A 22422-nucleotide genomic window follows, 5' to 3' on the forward strand; every position below is an offset into this window, starting at 1 on the left:
TTAAGTTGTGCAAGATCACTCTTTGATTTTGTTAGTTCACTTTCTAAATGGCTATTATTTGCTTTCAATTCAGATAGTTTTTTGGCAGCTTCCAATTCTGAATTACGTGCAGTTGAAAGTTTGTTCTTCAATTCACGCATATCATCTGTAACTTCCTTATAGAATTTTTCTAAATCAGGTTGCTTCAATTCAATTTGAGAAGGAGCTGTGCTTCCGTTAATTTTAACGTTACTAGGAACTTCAGGTGATTTAAAGATTGTCTTCAACTTTGTGATTTCTTCAGTAAGTGTTGCTACTTTCTGCTCTAATTCCTCATTATCATTTCGTAGCTCTTCTGCAATATTACCTGCATCACTTATAGCTTTGTTATATGCTGTTGCACTTTGCATCTCAGCAGCTTTTAATCCCTCTATCGTATGAGTCGCATTTCCAAGCTCTTCTGTCAATGTTCTAACTTCATTTAAAAGTTTTATATTTTGTTCTTGTAATTGAGACACATTATCAAAAATGAGTTGAGTTTCTTTTAGATATGGGAAAGTTTCTTTTCTTGCAAGCTCTTCAGCAGAGAGACCAAGTGGAACAGGTTCACCACGTGCCTGGATAACGGTAAGCACATGTCTAAGTTGGAATGTAACATCTTCAAGTTCTTTCGATTTGTGTTCATAGTCTGTCTTGAGATGTGCAAGCTTATTATTTAAACTTGTACATTCAGCTTCAAAACGTTCACATGATGCCTTTTCTTTATGTAAAGAAGCATTAAGCTCCGTATTCTTGATATTAGCTTCATTTAAAGTAGCATCGTATTTCTGGAGTAACAGTTTATCATCATGATGCTGTCTAGAGAGTAATTCAAGCTTATCATAATATTGATGATTTAGAGTAATAGTCTCATCGTAAGCTTGCTTAAGCTGAAAGTAATCCTTAAAGATATCTTCAGGGCGTTTATCAAGATTTTTATATTCTTGAATTAAACTCAAGAGATTACTTGCTGGTTCCCCAAAACCATCTGACTCAGAACCCCCAATTAATTTATCAAGATAATACTTGTGAACTTCTCTTTCCTTGCTTAATTGATCTTCAAGTTCATTACTCTTTTCTAACCACGTTTGTTTTTCTTGAAGAAGAGCTGTAACATCAGTTTCAAGTTCATTAATAGTTGTTGTTGTCTTTTCAACCATTTCATCATAGATTTTTCTAAGATCTGAGTTAATACCAGACAAACGATCATGTTGACTTTTTAAATCGTTGTTTTCATTAGACACTTCATTGAGTCTTGTTTGAACAAGATCACGGCATTTCTTCTCATGTTCTAAATCTTTTTCCAATCGTTCTTTTTCCGTAATTAAACGCTTTTTATCTTCTTTTGCTTGATTCAACTCTTTTTTAAGCAAATTAACGTCGTGCGTCTAACGAAAAGGTGTTAACTTTAAAAAGATAATAATAATAATAATATGTATGTATATATGTATTAGTAACTCTAAAATTTAACACCTACAGTTTCATTACGTAAATTATTTGCTGCTTTTTTAAGATTCCTTAATTCAATTATGAGGGTATCACGTTCTTTCGTAATCAGATTTAAATTAAACTCGTATTGTTGTTTTGACAACTATTTTTTTTTAAAGAAAACTATATAAGTATAAATTCAATTGAGATTTTATAATTCTCTTACAGTCAAAGTAGAGACTTCATTTTTCATGCGCTCAATTTCAAGATTTCTCTTGAATTCCTCAGTTTGTAAGCGACTTGCCTCTGAAGCAGCCTTTTGCCACTGATCTATACGAGTTAAAATAATTAATATAAATAGAATATTTTGACGTGCTTATTTACCTCTCTTTTCATCAAGCCTTTGGTTGATAATTTCATTAATCTTTCTAAGCTCATTTTCAGAATCGGATAACTGTCTAATTCTTTCTTCTAAGCTTGACTTGTCTTTTTCAAGATTAGTTTTTGTTGAGCTCAAATTTGAATTATCCTCTGATAAACTTTCGAGGCGGGATTCTTTAAAACATAGTTAGTACACTATCAAAATAAGTCGAATTAACATACCTAACGCCTGAATCGTTGATGACTTATTTTCGAGGGCTGTTTGAAGCTCATTAATTTTATTTTCTAATTCTTCTTTGTTTAAAGCTATATAAATTGAAATATTTATTAAAATGTGTATATATAAATAATCCAATTTTAAATAGACGTACTTTCTTGTATGGCATCAGTGTCTTCTTTTGATTTATCCATAATGCCTTTTACGCGTAAGTTTAATAGGAAAGAATCAAAAGAAAAAAATAAAAAAAATAAAACTTGAATAAAAAATATTGATGATGCAGTCAAGGGCTCAATGCACCAAATTTCTAGCCAATTAGCGTAGTTTAAAATGACTATTTTTCTTCAAAAACAAATACATTTGCACTCCTAACACGATTGAATATTTTTATTTAAAATAAAATTAAGATGGCCAGTGAGTACATGATATTTATACCATATTGTATTATCCAAGCCAGTTCGAGAAATATAAAGTTTTCTTTTTTTTTAAATCCTCTTAAGAGACAAGAGGTGAAAAAGAAAAGAGAAAGGAAAAGAGGAAGAGATAGAAAGACAATTATACTATCGAATTCAGTTGGACAGCAAATCAATCAGGGTTTTTGACTAGGATAAGAAGGAGGAGTAGGTATTTTATCATGTACCATATAATATACGACATGAAGAATAATACAGTTAAATGGTCAACGGTAAAATTAAGCAGCTACATTTTGAGAACCTCTAGGCTCAAGTTGAAGTAAACAGTTTGAAAGAAAGGAGAGTGAGTCCCCAATTGTTCTAGGCAAGTGCGAACGGGTATGCATATGTAGACATTCAGTGACATACAATCGACTGAGATGAATATATATATGATAAACACAACGTTCGAATGCGCCACCAAGTTACCAACGAAGTCGCCATCAAATGACGCGGCTACATTCATTATAAAATATAAACAGTCAGTAGAGTATGTAATCTATAATAAGGTAAGATCAACAAGTGATAAGCAGTTTGAAGTGGTGACCATCCTGTAATTGCTTAAGTCTTATTTCTAGTATTTCCTTACGATATTTTTTTGAAGGTGTATCCATCTAGGGTATTAGAATTTACAATGCATAGTTGTCATCACGGTGTTTTAGTAAGTTTATAATAAGTTTTTATTTTTAAACTCTAGATATGGGGAAGCAGTGTAGAAAGTATTGCGCCATTAGGGAGTTTATTAATACGGAAAAAAAATTAGGTCTGTAAGAGGTACGCTTTGCCTGTCATTGTAAATTAATTTACCAAGTAGAGAGATCCACCAAAGATCCTTTTAATACAATTGTTTCGTTAAGATTTTAATTATTTAAGGTTTCTTTGACTTAGGGTACTAATTGCTATATCTTATTCTAGTTGTAAATGAACTATCTGTATGTAAAAGCGAATGACAAGTAGACGATTAAAATCTCGGGGATTAACGCATATGGATACAAACTGAATTACCTTTTCTATAATCCAAAAAAAAAAATCAAAACATTTAGAAATACTGCAGGCGCATATTTATTACTAGTATACAAATCAAAGATTAAGTAACACAAAAACAAGTAATTATTTGAAATAATAATTAAAAGTAGATAAACATATAAGAGTTTAGCTTAAAAGATCAGTTGATGAAGTTGCAGAGTGATCGATCATGGTCGATCCTTCAGCATTATTTCCAATACTTGAAGAATAAATATGATCAATTAATATTTCAAGATAGTTCTCTGCAAAAGAAGACATATAAAATTCATGTTCAGAACTATGTTCAGATACGAAATTATGAGCTAATTCATGGCATAAAGTCATAAACCAATAGATGAGTGCTTCTTTGCATTTTTTGCCAATTGTTGCCTGATCAGTACTGTCACCAGAATCATGTAATGCCAAATAATATCTTAGATTCATAAAGAGACTTCCACTAAGGTTAAAAGCAATTGTTGGTCCTTCAGTATCATAAAAGATCTGAATAGTAGCCAACTTGAGCTGGAAAACCTTTGCTAAATCATCAAGTATGTTTGTAAATCTAGCCATTGCTTGACCGTATTGATTTAATACATCATCAGGTTGAACACTGCGATGAACATAGAACTCCATACCCTTTACGTTACCAACATAGGTTAAGTTATTACCAGGTGCTGCATCACAGTAACTGGTAGATTCTCTGACTTGATTAATACGTGGTGGTGTATATACATCTTGACCTGTATACGGTTTACAAGAATGAACGGCTCTTTTCAAGTTTTGCTTAATGTTGGCTGTAAAATTAGGAGTAATTGTTGTCTCTGATTTTGGTAATTTTGGCTTTGAATCAATTGTATTCTTATCGGTTTGATTTATAGTTTCAGTTAATGAAGATGGTATACTCGCTTTATCCGCCACAGGGGATAATGGAGTCACTTGCTGTTTCCACGTAGACCAAAGTTTATTTATAAAACCAGTCGATTTTTCGGCCTTTGTCTGTTGCTGTCTTTGCTGAACTGCTATATCTGCCTGTTTTCTTTTTTGCGCTTCTTCCTCTTCTGATATCACAGAAGAAATAATTTTGTTACCATCATCAGACTTTTTATTTACTCTGGGATAGTCTTCATGAAGTAATTTTGTAATGGTATTTTGCACATGATCTTCATATTGCTGAGCAAGTATCTGTCTAATATAACTTTCTTGACAATCACTAAATACCTCTTGTACTTTTTTGGTATATAAATCCATTTCATCTGATGTAAGTGGTTTTGGCATTTGAGGATGAGGCTTAGAAATTGAAGTGTTGCTTACGGGTGGAGTGGTTTGTTGCTTACGAATATTCAAAATACGATCTACAGGTACACCTTTACGTCGTAAATTATAAAGGCTTGTTGTTAAATAACGTTCAACAATAATAGCATCATTAAAACGAACACGGGCAAAAAGTAGACTACACAGAGAATTAGCAACATCATAATAATCAATGTCATTTGTATCAGAAATATAGATTCCAAAATTTACACGATCAGCACATGATGTTGTTGGCTGAATATTCTTTTCGTCGGTATATTTAAATGTTCTATTAATTTTAAGATCTTTCACTTGCATTACTTTAAGATGTTGTTTCACATATTTTTCATCATGTAAAAGCTCTTTTCGACGCTGTGGATCGTCATTTATCATTTGGTAAATAATAATAGGTGTACGTTCAAATATCATTTTAGTAATTTCCTTCGATTTAAATGTAACACCCATACTGCTTACATAAGAATAAGCTTCCTTGATTTGACTATATAACAATCATTAGATTATATAGATAACCATTTAATAATATCATACTTACGTTGATAGTCGTTGACTGCCTAAATTTGAATAAAGATCTTCTAGTAATGGTTCCATAGGTGCAGATAAAGGTGAAAAAATTTGATGGCTTGTAGTATCATCGATGATAAAGATATCTGATGCCTTTGCTAATCTATATTGAATAAAACCTTCATCTTCTTCATTATCATCTTGTGCCTTCTTATTTTGTTCTGACAAAGTTGTACGCTTAATACCAACTAAAAATGGTTTTGTCTTCATATCATTTATAAGCTGTTTGTTAGATCGAATTAAATAAAATTGGCCTGCTATCTGACGAAGAACATTTAAATAGCGTTCGCCTCCACCACTTAGATCCCAGAAACGTTGTGGATTTTTAACAATCATGGCTGCTAATTCAACTGTCGTAGGTTCATCTTTCACGCCACAAGAGCGTAAAAAGGAATTAGCAAGCTTACCAAAATTAACATACAAAAACAATTCTTTGTGAAAACTTGTTGAATCTTCTGTTTCAAAATAGCATTTTGAGGGTTCCATTAACTTAACAGTTTTAGCTCCATTTTTCTCTATTTCAACTGGGATAAACGCAGATTGTCTTAGTTGATGCCAATGATAGGAAGAAAAGTTACCCATACGACTTGCCATATATTCAAAGATCTTACGCACTTTTTCACGATCTTGTTCTTGTTTGTTCAAGAAAGTCTGGATAAGTCGATCAGCAGAAGGATTTTCTCTAACACCTAATTTATCACGAACAGGGATCAAGTCTCGATGTAATACTTGAAAGTCTAATAACTGAACATCAGGATTCGTAAAACAGTCTTGAGGTGTTGCAAATGTTTTACCATCCAAACATGGTAAAAACTTTATTTGGATTTTATTAACGTCATATTCATTCTTGTAGTCTTGATGATGCTCAATTAAATAGGAAAGAGCGCGTTTTTGAATTTGCTTACGATCAGTTGACATTTCTCCCTCAGGAGAAGCCAACGTTAAAAGTGTTATTAAAGGTGGAATAGTAATTAACCCTAATTTTTCCAAAAATTTGGCTTCATCGCTAGTAGGTCTCCAACGAGGATTATTTGGCCAATAAAGGACAGGTAATTTTAAATCTTGGACAATATCTGTAGGTGCAAATAAATCACTTGCTTTGTAACGTTTATATACCTTTTTAATTTTTTTTTCCATAATAGGTTTGCCATTTTCGTCTAGTTTATTTATTGGAGTTTCTATTTCCTTTAATCTTGGTTTTTCTCCTTCTTTTATAAAGATAGGTGTTCCACGTAATCTACGAATTTCTGTCTCACTAAGAGTAGACTGAACAGAAGTAAGATATTTAATTAATTCTACATGGGACCAACTACCATCCGAAATTAATCTGTCAAAAACCATTTGTAGCTCAACATGCTATATATAAAATAATATAAGAAATTTATGAATAAATGAAGATATATTTATATAAAATCACCTTTCTGACACCGAGAGCTGTTAGAAATGATTCATTGATATTTCTAGACTGATTAAAAACGTAAATTGGTAAATCGTCAAACAGGTTTACATTAGGGAAATAAGCTTCATAAGGTTGTTTCATCCCAAACTTTGTTGGTATACATTTTTTAAGCTTTAAAAGAGTCACGACTTCCTCTTGTAACTTTGCAGAAATATGCATATATTGTCTTGAAACGATATTTAAAACACGTTCCGTAAACTCTCTTGATGTTTCTAATTCAGGTTTTTTGTTTACAATAAATTGAACCCAAGGTACAATACCAAGTTCATTCATATTCCTATGAATTGAATTTTCGTTAGCTTGCTTATATCAATTTTATGTAAATAAATAACTACCCAAAATATTGTGCTAAATCACTGTTTAAAAAGTTTTTTGATATTGAAAAAGGCATTGTATCCTCAGGAACAGGCATATCTAAGGGTATAACTTTAGGATTTAACCACCATCGTGTGTGAGATAGTTGCAGAAGACCTCTTTCTTCTCCGCAATCCATAATGGCTGCATCCAAAAACTGTGTACGAATAAGATCATTTATACTATCTAGTGTGGACTTGGGAATAGAAGGATTTTTCTTATTGCATTCAATCCACCATTGCATACATGCTACCATTTCGTCTTCCTTCAATGATCTCATGTTTAACTCTTTTAAAACGTCATTAATACCCAAAGAATGAAGTAGATCAAAATTTGCGAGTTTTGTTACACTCTCTTTACACTCTTGAAAAACAATAGGTGTTATGGTAGGAATTGTTTTTATAAACCTATCTAATAATTCAGTAATAGCATGCCCAGCTAAACTCATTTTATCAGGCACACATCTTGTTATTGTAATGGGCTGAATTCCATGAGAAGTGATGATATCGAGAGGTGCTTTACAAGCATTAAAAAACCTTTCCTCATGGACTTTTCCAACAATTGAGCTAGGAGTTGAATGCTGAAAAGTAAATGAGTGTAATGCATGAGCTGCTCTCTTTTCCAATATGACTTTTGCACTATCATCAGAATCCGATTTTGTTTTATCAACTTCAGAAGAATATCCAACTAACTCACGATAAAGCTTTGATATTTGACCCATCTCATCATTATAAACTATTCTAGCCATTAGACCACCTACAGCCAACAATTCTTTATTCCAAATACTAATATAACGGTCAGCAAAATCAATACTCTCTCTTTCAACAGTGGGTATAAACCGAGAGGCCATATGGCAACAGCAACCAGTTGTTTGGTGTGTTGGGAATCCAATAAACACACGACCCTGATGAGGGAAAGGTATCAAGTCCTTAAAAATCTTACTTTTATTTTCTGAGGCATCTAATTCTTCTTTACCCGTATAAACGAGCTGAAATTTAGTTGTCTTAGGTGGCTTTTTCTTTGTTGCACGCTCCATTTGCTTTTCATAATCCCTTGATACATTGACATTTAGGGAACCTGTAACAACCCTTAAAAATATGCTAGCTTTTTCAACTGGTAATCCATTTTTATTTTCTGATTCTGTAAGCTTTGAAAATGATAAGAAATTAGTTAAAGGAGTAAATAGACTTGGTGGTGTATATTTTTCTGAATCTAATTGAATTTGTCTCATGTCAGAGCCGGTAATAGTAAACATACGCTGTGGGGTTGTAAGTAGCATTTTATGAGTATCAATTACCATTGCTCTAGGTTCCGTAACTTTTTTAACAATGTTGAATATTTGGTGATTATCGAAATAAACAGTAATCTGTTTCAAGTTAGCTGTAAAGCCCATACTCGTAGTAAGGAATTTACAAAAATGATCGAAATCAGGTAATTCCATTGGTTCTCTCAAGTCCATTAAGAATGAAGTCCAAAGATCATCATTCTCTTTGGGTACATCAGCACGCTTAGCAAATAGCTGATCACCTTTGAAATAAAATGCCATACACTGTGAACCTGAAAAGACACTTGTAATAGAAAAAAATAAATAAATAAACACACAAAATGATACATAATTGTAAAGAACTTACAAAGGATTATCACAGACTGAGAAAAGAGAATAAAAGCCTACACCAAAAGCTCCAATCTTTTGTTCATCTAAAGAAAGGGTCAATACTTGTACATGCCAGATTAAGCTTACATACCTGGATTTCCTTCTGCAATTCTCTTTAGCCGTTGCCAATCCTCAGGTCTAAATGCTATGCCATTATTCTTGAATACTATTTTATTACATTTTGCCAATAAATTAGGTGGTTTAGTTTGATCAGGTGAACTTGATTGAAAGTGAATTTGAACAGAACTTGAAGAAGCATCATCTATAGATTAGTCTAGTATTATTTATATATATATATATATTTTATAAATTAAATTTACCAGCATTTTGCATAAGTTCTCTATATAATACATATTCAGCAGAGTATCTTGCAAGGATTTTATCAATCAAATGTCGTTGATTAACTGCGAAAGAAAAAAAAAAAAGAATTAGTAAAAGTTAAATTCTTTCAAGCATACTGATATGAACCTTCTACTTTCTCTTCAACACCATTATTATCCATAATACTAGAGCGTAAAAGCTCTAGGTGATTATCAAACTTCATAGACATTAGGTGGGTATATTCAATAAAAAGATTTAAAAAAAAAGGGACTAAGTAATGCTATTTCCCCCCATTTATGTATTACGTAATAGAACCCAGAGATTAATGTTCTTTATCTTTATCAACCAATTATGTGCATGGATAATAGTCACTATTTTTTTTTCCACAACGTTGCACAAAATTAAATTTTGGCATAAGCAAACAAGTCGACTGTTTATATACAGACAGTCAAATAATCTCTTTAACGAATACCTACAAAAACTTTCTAAATCATTTATTAAAACCTTATTTGATATTTTAGCAATCTTTGAGGGTAACTTCTTCTTCTAACAATATGGTCTATTAGAATTTGCTTTCATAATATCAGAATTGTTCAGTAGACAAATAAAGTATTAGATACACGCAGCCATATCTATAAGCTTTACTTTCTTTTCGAATTTCAGAAGAGACGCGTATAGATGCATTATCAATGATTCAATAATGGATACATTTGTCATTTAATCCTATTTAAGATATTTAATATGCTTCTTGTTAAATTGTACAATGATTAATAACTCTTCCTATCGATACGATACGAATTTGATTTATAATTTACTAGGAATGGTCCCACAAATCAGAAAAATATAGTCTACATATTACATTGCCTGATACGATATCTTCATTGTTATTTTAAAAAAAAAAACTTTTTTCAAATACTGTAACCGATCCTTTGTAAGATTCTTATCTCTTATTTATTTTTATATAAATTTATCAGAAAATCCTTCCTAATCTCTTCCACTTAATTATCTAGTTATTTATAATTTATACAGGTTATTTTAATTTAATTGCTTTTTTTTTAAAAAAAATAAATATATAATAAACTATTGTAGTAAATATGTAAACGCGAATCAGGAATCTATGACAAGTCATATTTATTGTAAGTATAAAAGCAATATAGAAGGACAATAACACATGGGTTCGACGAGAAAGAAAAAAAAAACTTGGTTTGTTTGCTTTTCTCTATAAACGTAAAAGATGAATAAAGCTTTAAATATAATTAAAAATATTTATTTATTCTTGTTGTGTAGACCTTGAAGTTCCGAAAAATATGCTAGATTCAGACTACTTTTTGCTGTTCGATTTTTTATCCATAACATATTATTTATTAATTAAAAGCACAACTTAACATATAGGGAATGTTAAAGCAAACAAATTAAAAATATACTGCTTCTATTAAACTCCAAAAAAGCTAATACATATAAACATATACACATATATACCTGTATATGCATCTCATAAAGTAAAATCTTTGAAATGTTTCAAAATCCCATTTTGTTTTCTTATATCTATTGGCTCTTTTTCAGAGAATAAACCAAAAGAAAGACAATAAAGCGATTTAGTACACTCTTCTTCTTTCTTTATTTTTTATTTTAATAATAATTTAGTTTTTAAATGGTTATACATCCACATGAGTGGGACTTTACCCACACTCAGTGGAGAGGTTTAGTTAATGCTGGTGTAGTAGCATCTGCAGTCTCATTTGCAGCCAATAGTTGTGTTTTATTGATACATGGCATCATAAGCTATTATCGGCATGCTATTGTCAATCGACTCTCACTACGTATGATCGCCTTATCTTGTGTTTTTAATATGATTTATTGCGCATGTCAATTAGCTACTGATAATACAGCTGCTATATCTCATAATTGTTATGTTATGACTTTTGTGCTAGTATCATCGGATGCAATGGCCTGTATGTGTTTAACAATGGTTGGCTTAAACTTGGTCATGATATTTGTGCTAAAGACAGCTCGATCGCTGAAAATAGAAATTTGCTATTATATTTTGATTGCTGTTGTTGGCATATTAGTGTCTACTATTCCCTATATTTATGGACCTAAACCAATTCCACAGGAAAACTTTGATGAACATATATCATGCTGGTAAAGCTTTAGTTTATATGCATATAAATTGATTTGCATAAAAGTAATTATATATATATACTAGGTATTATTTTTATTTTGATGGACGAATGACTAGAGTATTTAACTGGGTATAGACTCTTATATAATTCTCTTTAATTTTTTTTTTCCTCATTATTATTATTATTTATATTAGTTGTGGTATTATTCTTGGTTACTATTTTCTCTTGGTATTGCTGCATTATGTACTGCAATTTCTATAAGATTTGTTATAAAAAAACAAAAGAACTTTAATGGAGCGCTAGATATATTTACACAAAGGAAACGGAATACAAACGAAATTTCGACAGCGGCTATAATTAAAAAATATGCAGCTAATAATACAAATATATTTCAGAAAATTGCCTTACGATGTATATTTTATCCTTTAGGTAAATATATATACAATTGCTATCATTATCATAATAGAGTAAACACAAAAACTAATAATAATGTTTAATAAAAAAAAACAGTTCCACTTATATCAAAGTCTTGGGGTGTGGGTATTGAAATTGCAGCAGCTAGAGAGGCATACATACCTTATGTAATTTTTGTGTTTGATCGTGTCTTTTCTTGTTTACTTGGATTTCTAGTAAGTTGTATCTATTTTACAGATCCTGCAATTAGTGCCATTTGGAATAATTTTATTGAGCAGTTTAAGATACGATATGTTCATGATTACTTTTGCCTTCAGTACCAACCTGATCCTAATTTCAAAGCAATGTCGCAATACCCTTGCATCCTAAAGGCTACACCTCTATTGCATCATTCCAACTCTATTTCTAAATTTATGCAAGCAGTAAATCATACATACTTTGGTCATGATTTGGATAATGAGCAAAATACTTTTCACAAAGAGGATAGATCAGCTACTTCTCTTCGTAGTTCTCAGGAAATTGTCATTCATAGAACATCTGAAAGTTCTCAGCCAGAGCAAGGTGTGCCAATTATGTCGCTGCAACAAAAGAATAATTCAGGAGAGATTACACATTATAATATTATTTATGTTGTTTCTATTGACGGGAAGGCCTTTTCACCTAACGAAAATAAAGATAACCGCCATCTTCTTACTTCCATTCCTATGCGTCGTGTAAGTAGCAGTAGCATGGATATAATAGCATCACAATATAATCATATGCTCAATATTTCCGAAAGAGCAATTGAATCAGGGACTACAGAGACTTTAATACCCTTTAAATATCCAAAGTTTGCAAAATTTATGAATTGGGTTCTTATTACCATTTTTAAAGTCAATCCTATTGAAATACATCATACTGATGAAACGCAACCGCCAAAAAGGGTCTTTCATGATTTTACAGATAGCTCTAACCCAAGTTCACCAATTCCTAGTATTTATCAGCAGCAAACTAATCACCGAAATAACGAATTAAATACTCATGTAAGAGAAGATAGTTCAGATCATTATTTTTCATCTAAAAGAGACCACAAGCTGGGAAGTCCTAAGAGAGCAACATTGAAAAGAAGTCTATCTGATGATATACTAACAAGTTTTAGAGGAATAAAAGTTGATGATAGCTTAGCTTCTTTAATACCCATGAGAAGAGCCATATCTATGAATATGCGCCCTTCAAAGAAGGACTATCATATAAATCGTTGGTCGTTTCCCCCGTTCGAACTACCAACAGTAGAAAGCAGTACGTTCGAAGATAATGCAAGCAGTATCAAAAAATCGATGAATTATAAAAAGAAATTTTCATCTACATTAGGATTCACGAAAATGATGGATCATAGCCGTTCAATATCAAATAGTATTTCTCAATTGGGAAACCAAAAAGAAAGAAAATCATCTCCACCTTCTTTGAATATAAAGAATTTTGAAAAAAATAATAGTTTGATTAAAACTTTAGAGCCATCCAATAGTAACAATATGAACAGTAAAGAGCTTCCTGAACCAGCGCCTACAGTACTCATTCCAGATCACATTTATTCTCCTACAAGAGTCCTCAATGAAGAAAAGAATAGTCATTCGTCTATTACAACTACTAGAACAGTATCACCTCCACATACCCACATATCTGAATATCCCGTACAATTATCTCCTCGTCCAAAATCTCAATATACGAAATATCCATTCAAACGATCACAAAAACTATCAAATACCAATCATGATCTGGGCCTCCTGAGCCAAATAAAGAGAAACCAAACCACTTTTCTGCCTTATAATGACGAGGAAGTTACATATTATTTGAATCAATTATTTCAAGAAACATCCAAGTTAGGAACTAAAAATGATAACTCACTCAAAAGACATGATATACAGAATGAAATGAGTAGTAAAAAGGAAAATATAGAAGCGAATGATGTTTCCAAAGTAAAACCAGAAAACATTAAAATTATTCGAAATTATGAGAACATTTCTGAACAACAACAACAACAACATACTACTATCGATTTAACACAGCAAAAAGATGTTATTGACCGTGTTATTGAAAACATTTCCGAAGCTTATTTCGATTTAGATGCACACTATAAAGAACAAGTCTATTTTACAAAAAAAATTATGCGCTTATAAATAGTATTCTTATTTATTTAAAAAATCCTGAGCTTTTTGCATCGATTTTGAGGCTTTCATCTCTGTATGTCTAACCAAATGCATATCTTTGTTACTCAATGCTTCAGTTATAGCAGGAAATACTTGTCCCGAATATCCTGTCCAGAGTCCAGGTGCATAAACAACATGCTTAAACCATTCACGTCCCTTAATACCTTCTGGGTCGATAAATCCACGTTCAAATACTGTTAGACGATCGTTTGCCTTTTCAATGCGTTTTGCCCATTTGGCTGATATCTTGGGATAATCTTCATTATTAAATGGTCTTAGCTTCTTTTTCATTGATACTAGGTTTTCTTCAAATGTTGTGGCCGCACTGATGAGTGCATTAACCGATTTTTTAAGCATAGGGAAAGTATATGGTGCTGAATCCTTATAAAGACGATGAACATAATTTTGAAGCTCCTTAGCATAATCTAATGGATGTATAGGCATGATAAGGTCATCTGCTAATCGAAGCGCTAATAATCCCCAAATTCTAACCATGGCCTGATGATATTCAAATTTAGGATCTCCAAATTTTTCCATCCAATGGAAACTAATAAAAAGAATTTAATAAAATACATAAATATATACATTTTTTTTTTTTTTTTTTTACTACCTATCATAAACACTATGATAAACACCATAGTCACCATTAAATGATATATCAATACTAGCAATACCAACATAATCCATAAAAGCCGTAAAATCTGATCCAGAGCCTAGGACACCAACAGGAGGTGTTGCGGAGGGTATACCTGTCAAATTATTTCGTGCACTCCACGCTTCGTAAACCGTTTTCCCCGATAATGGATCGTTTACTATATTTGTAACCTCATACAGTAATTGGTTTAAAGAAGGAGAAGCTCCTGCTGTAAAGTAGGGCCCACTTACAGCCATATCACAATTGATATAGACCGCTGCTTCTTTACTAAGCCATTCTTTATGATCTTCCACCCATTCAGTAGATCCAATTAACCCATATTCCTCTGCATCCCAAGAAGCTAAAATGATGGTACGTTTGGGTCTCCAACCAGACAATAACATTTGTCCAAGGACTCTAGCAATCTCTAACTGTATATAAAAAAAAAGTTAGCTCTGTCCCATATAGTTAGTAGCTAATTAAAACATTACCAAACTGGCTGATCCAGAAGAAGGATCTACAGCACCGTAGACCCAAGCATCCCTATGATTGCCCAGGATAATTGAACGATGAGGCTCCATAGATCCTTCAATGCGGCCAATCACATTCCAAATAGGGGTAATTTTATATTCAACATTATTTTCCATCTCTACAATGCCTTCACTTGGTCCGCTAAAATAATCAACTTCTTCTAGACCACCGCACCAATCAAATTCACCATAAATCCCTCGTCCTTCAGTCGCCTTTAATAATGGTAAAGCATCTTCCCAAGATAAAGGTAGAGAGGGAATCTTTGGTAAAACCTGTGAGTCTTCCATCTTAAGTCGAGTCGCATTTTTTGTAGCTGGGATATCGGGTGTAAGAGCATCACCTGCCATCAAGGAAAGATATTGGACAGATCCACGTTGTGCTGAGGTGGATGATCGCCATGGCCCTTCAGGGTATGATTTAGTATTATCTTTGTTGATAGGTCCATCATCAATAGGATCAGAATAGATCAAGACACCAACACATCCATATTGCTCAGCAGCTCTAATTTTTAACCCACGTAATACAGATCCATATCTCACTAAGGCAATTGTGCCATTTACTTGTATACCTTGATCCACCAAAAATTGAAAATCCTCTAAACGGCCATAATTTGCATATATGACAGGACCTCTTGCTGTGCCATTCTTGGAATATCCTAAATTTCAACAGATTAATCGTTGTTCGATTCCCCCATTATCCAAGATTTCATTATTATTATTATTATTACCATGAAATAAAGGTACAATGTCAGGATTTGTGGTAGAAGGGTCTTCATGCACACTAGTTTCTTTTAATGTTGCATTGTATTGAAGATATTTAGGCCCTGATACAATAGCCAATCGACGCGATACGGGGTAATTCAATAATGGATAATATGTTTCAATTTTTGTTTCTGGAATACCAAATTCATTTAATTTTTCACGTGTCCATTCTGCCTGTTGTCTATCTGATTCTGTTCCTGCTAAATGAGGCACTGAAGTGTAATTTTTCAAGTAACTTTTTAAACGTTTTGTAGAAGGAAGATCCAGCATCATTTGCTCAGCTGCTGAGAGCTCTCTTGTTGGGAAACCTGCAACAAAATTATCATTTTTTTTTAATTTTAATTTTAAAATTATATATGTATATACATATATATTCATATATATTTTTTTTTTAAAAAAAAATAACTAGAGGAAATTCAAATATGTACATACCTCTCATATTATTAGAAGCACCTACGGATAATAAAACAAGTGAAGCTACAAGTACAAAAATACCAACAATGATAGCTACTTCAAACGCAACTCTCGAAGGACTTTTTCGAGGTGCTTCCAAAGTCATTCGATGTCTATTGATAAGTGGTGCATTTTCTGCTTCGAATGAACTCAACCAATTCTTTAACTTTCTGAAAACCCCAGTTTGTGGAGGGGATCCTGAATCAACTCTTTCAGGAGGAATAGTTGAATATCCTTCTGAAGTTGACATAAAAATAATAATAATAAGAAAAAAAAAAAAAAAAAAGTGGAATTTACTGAAAATTTTAAAGCAGATTGTAAAAAATGGGGGAGGATTTATCTTAGTGACTTTATTTGCCTTTTTTAGAATTACATATCATCATCAGATGAAATATCCATATCATCATCGGAAATATTCATCTCGACAGTCTCATCATCCGCATTATTAGATAATTTAGGCTTGTTTTGGTCTATTGTTTGTGTTTCAATTATTGCTTTATTATAACTTGACTCTGATGTTATAGTCTCGTATTGAAAATCGGTTCCTGGAGGATAAAGTTGTTCCTGCTGTTGTAATTGATGTTTCATATAAGACTCATATGCTGTTTGAGCACTCTCTAGCGGATTGTTTGTATAATCCTGTTGATAATAGTATGAGTTCCACCAGTATTGTTGATCTGCTAATAAGGACGATTGATCCGCTGTCGCTGGTTGAATGTATTCATCAAGACGGCTTGTATTGATAAATTTTAGTCCCGGATAATGCACTAATTCAGTATGAGCTTCTTCTATCTTTTCTTCTTCCTTTGAATCCACAACAACTTCATAATGACTGTCGTAATATATCTTTAATTGACATGGAGCCTTTTGTTCTGTATAATTTGTTACTAAATAACCAGGAGGATATCCATACCATCTCATTTGAGTATAATAAGGTGGGTCTTCATCTTTTTGAATTCCTAGTGCTTCTCTTAATGTATCTGATATTATACCGGGCTTAAAAGAAGTTTTTATTTGTTCTAGTTCCAGTACTTCATGAAGACGCTTTGTTGTTACAAGTAGTTCCTGTCGTCGTCTTGCTATCCTTTGTTTATTATAAGGATACGGACAATCTTTAACTGAATGATTTGATTCATCACAATTAAAGCATGTATTACCAGTTGATAAACTACTATAAAGATAAAAAAAAAAATAAATAAATAAATATTAAATAAGTGCATACTGGAAATCCTGGGTGGATGAATGATTTTTTTTTCTTCTATTGTTTTACTTTTACATGGAATTATGATTATCATTATCTGTCTGGCCTAATGGAGTGATGTTTAAAACATCATATTCGAGTGATGATGTGTGTTGACTAGTATTTCGAAATCTAGAATGATCATTATCAATATAAAATTTGCCATCATCATAGATTACAGGTAAGACACGGTCATGTTCTCGTATATCTTGCACGTCATTATCATCATCAATTGCGAACCCATATGGATCTGTTTCATAATAATGCTCATTCTCCTTTAATCCAACACGAGAAACGTCAACATTCCATCTGAATCTGTGATAAATATCAAGAGGTATACAATATTTGATATATTCTAAAGGGACATGATTTAGTACTCTGGCCATATCATGTAGTAAACTGACAGGCACTAAACCATCTTGAGGTGTTCTCGTAATCTGTAAAAGAAATTTATCGCCATATTTTAAAGGATCTTTCAAGACATTATATAAATTATCAAGTAAATCTTGACGAAAAGAAATTGAAGAATACATTAAAGATTAAAAAAAAAAAAAAAAAAAAAAGAAAAGAAGAATAAAAAACATTGATAAAATTACGGTTCTACTTGGTTACAGCATTAAAACTAGAAATTTTACGCAATTCTAAAATTTTTAAATAAGAAGATATTTTTTCCTCTCTAAAAAGGAGATGAAAGTACAAGTTACTCTAAATGCATTGTAAATTGTATGTGATCTAGCCTTCAAATAGAAATAATAATTTGTTTCAAAGTATTGCACTTAAAACACTATAATAATTATTTTGTAGAGAATATCGATAATAAGTTATTATATCATAAAACAAGTGATCTACAATATAAACGGGTCTTTGGGATACTATAGACATAATAGTAAAACATATAGAAAGAGTACTCATTTCTTCGTAATTTTGTATTCCCTACAAAAGGAATTATATAATACGTATAAGCAGCCTTTTTTTTTTTTTCTTTTTTATAGGTAAGTTCGTAACTGTGATTGCCGTAATTAATCCGCATCTTTTTTGAGGCTAGATATTTGATCCACACTAAGGGATAAGCTATATATGTAACGACTGGTTTTATTTTATGCATTTTAAAATGATTTATGTTGTAAGCACTACTATTTTACATAACTACTATTAATACTCTCAAACATGAATAACATAGTCTACAGCCATTCTTTTTATGTTTTATGAATATTCTTGAGCAAAAGATAGCATTAAGCTTTATTAAAATAATAATTGTGCTATTCAAGATATAAATGACTTACTAAAGTGTAAATATTAATGAAAACCGAAAAAGAAGAAAAAGCGGCATATATTTCTTCAATTTGGATAAAATATAACTTCCGGGATGTTAAAAAAAAAAAAAAGGGCAACTAAATGATTTTACATCATTTCTTTTCCCCACCTTTTTTCTTTTAATTATTTTATTTTATTTTCCTTTATTTTTATTTTCATTTTCTTTTATTTTATTTTTTTTAAAAAAATAAAAATAAAAAGACACACATATAAAGTCAATTTGTTGCTTTTGAATGAAATAGAATGCCAATGACAGATCTTAGGTTAGTAATGGAAATGGATAGATCTTATTGATGTATTAATCCTATCATTTTTTTTATAGGGGTGACAATGTCGAAACGAATGATTACAATAAAAAAGAGAGTCTTACGACTAAACAAAGATTATTACAATGTAATCAACAAAGATTATAATTTCATTTTATATTTATTTATAGATATACTAATTCGATACTTTATATAGCAAATAGAACAGTGATAGCTGCTTCCAGTGCAGCAGTAACATCTGTTTTGGCAGGTTTTCCTGTAAGCATATAAATAGATATCCCTAAATTAATTTAAAGCTATTTATTTTAGCTAATCCTTTTTTAGTTTGATTCCGTCAAGACTCGTATGCAAACCCATTATTATCCATCTATGATGTCATGTGTTCGAACCACGTTTGCAGAGGAAGGTGCTCGAGGATTTTTTCGAGGCATGATTCCGCCCTTGATAACAGTTAGTATCATTAAATCGGTTTCCTTTTCTGTTTATGAAAGTACAAAACAAGCCCTGCTTAAAAGCAAACAGGGATTTACAAAGGATACAGAATTATCAGAAATAACAAAAATATCATTTTTAAGCGGAGGTGTAAGTGGGGCCTTTATTGCCTTGTTAAGCTGTCCTTTAGAACTAGTCAAGATTCAACGTCAATTAGAACAAATTTTATTAAAAAATAGTCAACAACAAATGACCAATGTCCAAGCTTCAAGTTGGTATGCAGTCAAACAAATTGTAAAAAAGAAAGGCCTATTTGGATTATGGTCAGGATTAACATGCCATTCTGGTAATATAGAGTCATTTATATTTATATTCATATTCATATAATACATACATCTATCTACCTGTCTATATATTAACAAGCAATATGATAGCTCGTGATGCATTAGGCACAAGTATTTATTTTGCTGGTTATGAAACAATGAAACGAACTCTGTCGACAAGAGTAGATGGACCATTAACGCATTTTATGTCTGGAGGCTTTTGTGGTATTCTGAGTTGGTTATTTGTATTTCCAGTAGATGCAATCAAGACAAATCTACAAAAGGACATTATGATGACAAAGCCTAGATATCATGGATTTATAGATTGTGCAATATCATTGGTTAAAATGAATGGATTAAAAGGCTTATATCGTGGCCTCAACGTAACTTTAATTAGAGCTTTTCCGATTCACTCACTTAACTTTTTAGTTTATGAGCAGGTTCTCAAATCTATACCACCCTCTCAATAATGTAGACTTTATTTACACATATAAATTATATAACTTTTGAAGCTTATTTTATTTATCGGTCAGTCAGTTCATACTAGTAAAAATAATAACAAAAAAAAAAAATTGTATTTAGATACACGAAGAAAAAGTATTTGATCTATTCTCCGTATATAACCTAATAATTTGTCTACAAATAGTAAATACTCTGTAAGCTTTCCTATATCTATGCTCTATGCATATTGTTTTAAGAAATAATAAGGGGAAGGTTTATTTACTTTTTTTTTCATATTAGAATTAAGTGAATATGTTTAATATTTTGTCTTATAAGTTGTAACACTGTGTTTGCTGACATCACTCAATACTAAATACAAATCCTTTCATGTTTAACTTGAAACTATAGAAATCTGTTTATTAATTATAATATCAAGTTATATTCCGCTTCTTCACTTCTTCCCTTTTTAACCTATACTATACCAACACACTTGTACATTGCAACTATATCCCAGAGCATCTTTATGATCATCTTTATCCAGAAAAACATATCAGATAAACTTGAATTACATTTTTATAATAATACTTTGCAGATAATATAGATACACCAGTATCTCCATATTGAAAGAAAAAAAAAGGGGGGAAGGGAAGAGAGCATGTAATATCTTAAGTATGTAATTAATTCAGTTTTTGAATTCTCTATGGTCGTATACTCAGTACTCTCTACTAGAGACAGAGAACAGAATATCACAAAGATCATTCTTCAAAATATATATTTGTATATTGGAAAGGTAATTTTTATAATGTAGAGGTGGGTTACATTCTGATGCCTGCCAGCAAGCAGTGTTACCTCTCAAATAATCTCAGTACTCCTAGGAATTTCCCTTTCAAAGTTATCACTTCAAGAAAGTTGCTCTACTATTGAACAATAACATCCTTGTAGTCTTTCATTATCACTTCAATTAATTATAAAAATATAAATAAGGTCGATTGCACTTTATTTTATCAAACAAATAAATCCGTTTAAATATATATTAATAGAAGAGGATGTGATATTATTCAATGAATGGTTTATCATAAGCAGAAGAAAAATAGATTATGTACATAAAGCTTTTTTTTTTATAAAATAATATAAACAAATTATTACGTAATAAACTATACAAATGAATTAAAGAAAGGAGTGGTATGGGGAGGGGGGCATTGCTTATTATGCACACATTATATTAAAACCCAAACCCTCCATCATAGAAGCCACCATCAAATCCACCACCACCAAAATCATCGCCATAATAATTATTTTCAATAATATCAGGATGGTGGTTATCAAATATAGCATCACCAATCATATAGCCCAAAAGGCCACCACCAAGACCTGCTGCGGCCATTTTACCAAATCCCATCCCTTGACTACCACCAAATCGACTATGATGAGTAGGCTGTTGAACAACATACTGTGGCTGTTGTTGGCTATAATAAGGTTGTTGCTGTTGAGGATAATAACGTTGTTGTTGTTGTTGCTGCTGCTCAAAATTGTTATAATAAGGTTGTTGCTGTTGAGGGTTGTATGAACTATTCTCACCACTATTCAACGGCTTATCGGCTGGATGTTCCCATTGACGTAATGCAGTAGGCGTATAGACGTAAAAGAATTTTCCTGAAGCAGGGTCATACTGTGATATCCAACCATTAGGTAACATCCTTGTATCAGGATTCATTGGTTGTTTTGGAGGAAGAGGAGGGGGAGGAGTGTAACTTGTTGAGGCAGAAGGTGAATAAGGTGGCGGTGCACCTTGATAGCTTGTTGCTTGTTGTAATTGAGGAGTTTTAGAGTTTGAAAATAATCCCATCTTGCTGTTGTTGTTTTGTTTGTTTTTTTTTTATTATAAAAAAGAAAAAGATAAACAAGAAGAACAAAAATAAAACAAAAAGGGCTTTTTATATGGATGAAATTTAGATTTGTTGTTTCACTTGGAAAAAAATTCATGGCTTTTTATGCCAAGAAGCCCTTTTTTTGAATAAAAGCAAGCAAATTGATTGGTTATTAAAAGAACTGGCAAATTCTGTCTAATGCTTATTTGCTTGTTTAGTTTTAACCGCTGCTCCATTCTATTGGCTCAAAAGGAAGAATCATAACTAAGCAGAAA

At 31.8% G+C, this 22422-nt stretch overlaps 8 protein-coding genes across 8 annotated transcripts; 2 read left to right on the top strand and 6 right to left on the bottom strand.

Annotated features, from left to right (window-relative positions):
- Window positions 1-1373: 1373 nt before the first annotated feature.
- Window positions 1374-2296, bottom strand: BX663DRAFT_229735 (uncharacterized protein). Its single transcript, XM_051521809.1, has 5 exons — window positions 2199-2296; window positions 2050-2133; window positions 1831-2001; window positions 1496-1776; window positions 1374-1406 (listed from the first exon to the last, which is right to left on the bottom strand). The coding sequence occupies exons 1-4, from the start codon at window positions 2236-2238 to the stop codon at window positions 1658-1660; spliced, it is 414 nt and encodes a 137-aa protein (XP_051378748.1). The 5' UTR covers window positions 2239-2296; the 3' UTR covers window positions 1374-1406; window positions 1496-1657.
- A 439-nt stretch (window positions 2297-2735) lies between these two features.
- Window positions 2736-2918, bottom strand: BX663DRAFT_442409 (uncharacterized protein; the record flags this gene model as incomplete). Its single annotated transcript, XM_051523512.1, has 1 exon — window positions 2736-2918. A coding segment is annotated over one exon (183 nt), but the record flags the coding sequence as incomplete, so codon positions are not given.
- Window positions 2919-3305: 387 nt separating this feature from the next.
- BX663DRAFT_579996 (uncharacterized protein) lies at window positions 3306-9390 on the bottom strand (the record flags this gene model as incomplete). Its single annotated transcript, XM_051532187.1, has 8 exons — window positions 3306-5290; window positions 5345-6729; window positions 6791-7109; window positions 7168-8754; window positions 8818-8884; window positions 8932-9102; window positions 9161-9244; window positions 9309-9390. The coding sequence occupies 8 exons, from the start codon at window positions 9388-9390 to the stop codon at window positions 3649-3651; spliced, it is 5337 nt and encodes a 1778-aa protein (XP_051378750.1). The 3' UTR covers window positions 3306-3648.
- Window positions 9391-10812: 1422 nt separating this feature from the next.
- On the top strand, window positions 10813-12432 carry BX663DRAFT_546135 (uncharacterized protein; the record flags this gene model as incomplete). The annotated part of the gene is made up of 5 exons (XM_051530958.1): window positions 10813-11303; window positions 11368-11413; window positions 11479-11713; window positions 11795-11913; window positions 11977-12432. Coding segments are annotated over 5 exons (1347 nt in total), but the record flags the coding sequence as incomplete, so codon positions are not given.
- Window positions 12433-13863: 1431 nt separating this feature from the next.
- On the bottom strand, window positions 13864-16080 carry BX663DRAFT_442416 (uncharacterized protein; the record flags this gene model as incomplete). The annotated part of the gene is made up of 4 exons (XM_051523513.1): window positions 13864-14431; window positions 14495-14949; window positions 15010-15704; window positions 15777-16080. 4 exons carry the CDS (start codon window positions 16078-16080, stop codon window positions 13864-13866), a joined length of 2022 nt encoding a protein of 673 aa, XP_051378752.1.
- A 496-nt stretch (window positions 16081-16576) lies between these two features.
- Window positions 16577-18054, bottom strand: BX663DRAFT_523383 (uncharacterized protein). Its single transcript, XM_051529513.1, has 2 exons — window positions 17540-18054; window positions 16577-17434 (listed from the first exon to the last, which is right to left on the bottom strand). Exons 1-2 carry the CDS (start codon window positions 18034-18036, stop codon window positions 16633-16635), a joined length of 1299 nt encoding a protein of 432 aa, XP_051378753.1. The 5' UTR covers window positions 18037-18054; the 3' UTR covers window positions 16577-16632.
- Window positions 18055-18926: 872 nt separating this feature from the next.
- Window positions 18927-20427, top strand: BX663DRAFT_523387 (mitochondrial carrier domain-containing protein). The gene is made up of 5 exons (XM_051529514.1): window positions 18927-19080; window positions 19140-19210; window positions 19280-19341; window positions 19408-19861; window positions 19950-20427. The coding sequence occupies exons 1-5, from the start codon at window positions 19061-19063 to the stop codon at window positions 20306-20308; spliced, it is 966 nt and encodes a 321-aa protein (XP_051378754.1). The 5' UTR covers window positions 18927-19060; the 3' UTR covers window positions 20309-20427.
- Window positions 20428-21244: 817 nt separating this feature from the next.
- Window positions 21245-22218, bottom strand: BX663DRAFT_523390 (uncharacterized protein). Its single transcript, XM_051529515.1, has one exon. The coding sequence runs from the start codon at window positions 22123-22125 to the stop codon at window positions 21502-21504; it is 624 nt and encodes a 207-aa protein (XP_051378755.1). The 5' UTR covers window positions 22126-22218; the 3' UTR covers window positions 21245-21501.
- Between the last annotated feature and the right edge of the window lie 204 nt (window positions 22219-22422).

This window comes from Cokeromyces recurvatus (assembly GCF_025118155.1).
Source record: "Cokeromyces recurvatus strain NRRL 2243 chromosome Unknown BX663scaffold_36, whole genome shotgun sequence".
Lineage (NCBI taxonomy): Eukaryota > Fungi > Mucoromycota > Mucoromycetes > Mucorales > Mucoraceae > Cokeromyces > Cokeromyces recurvatus.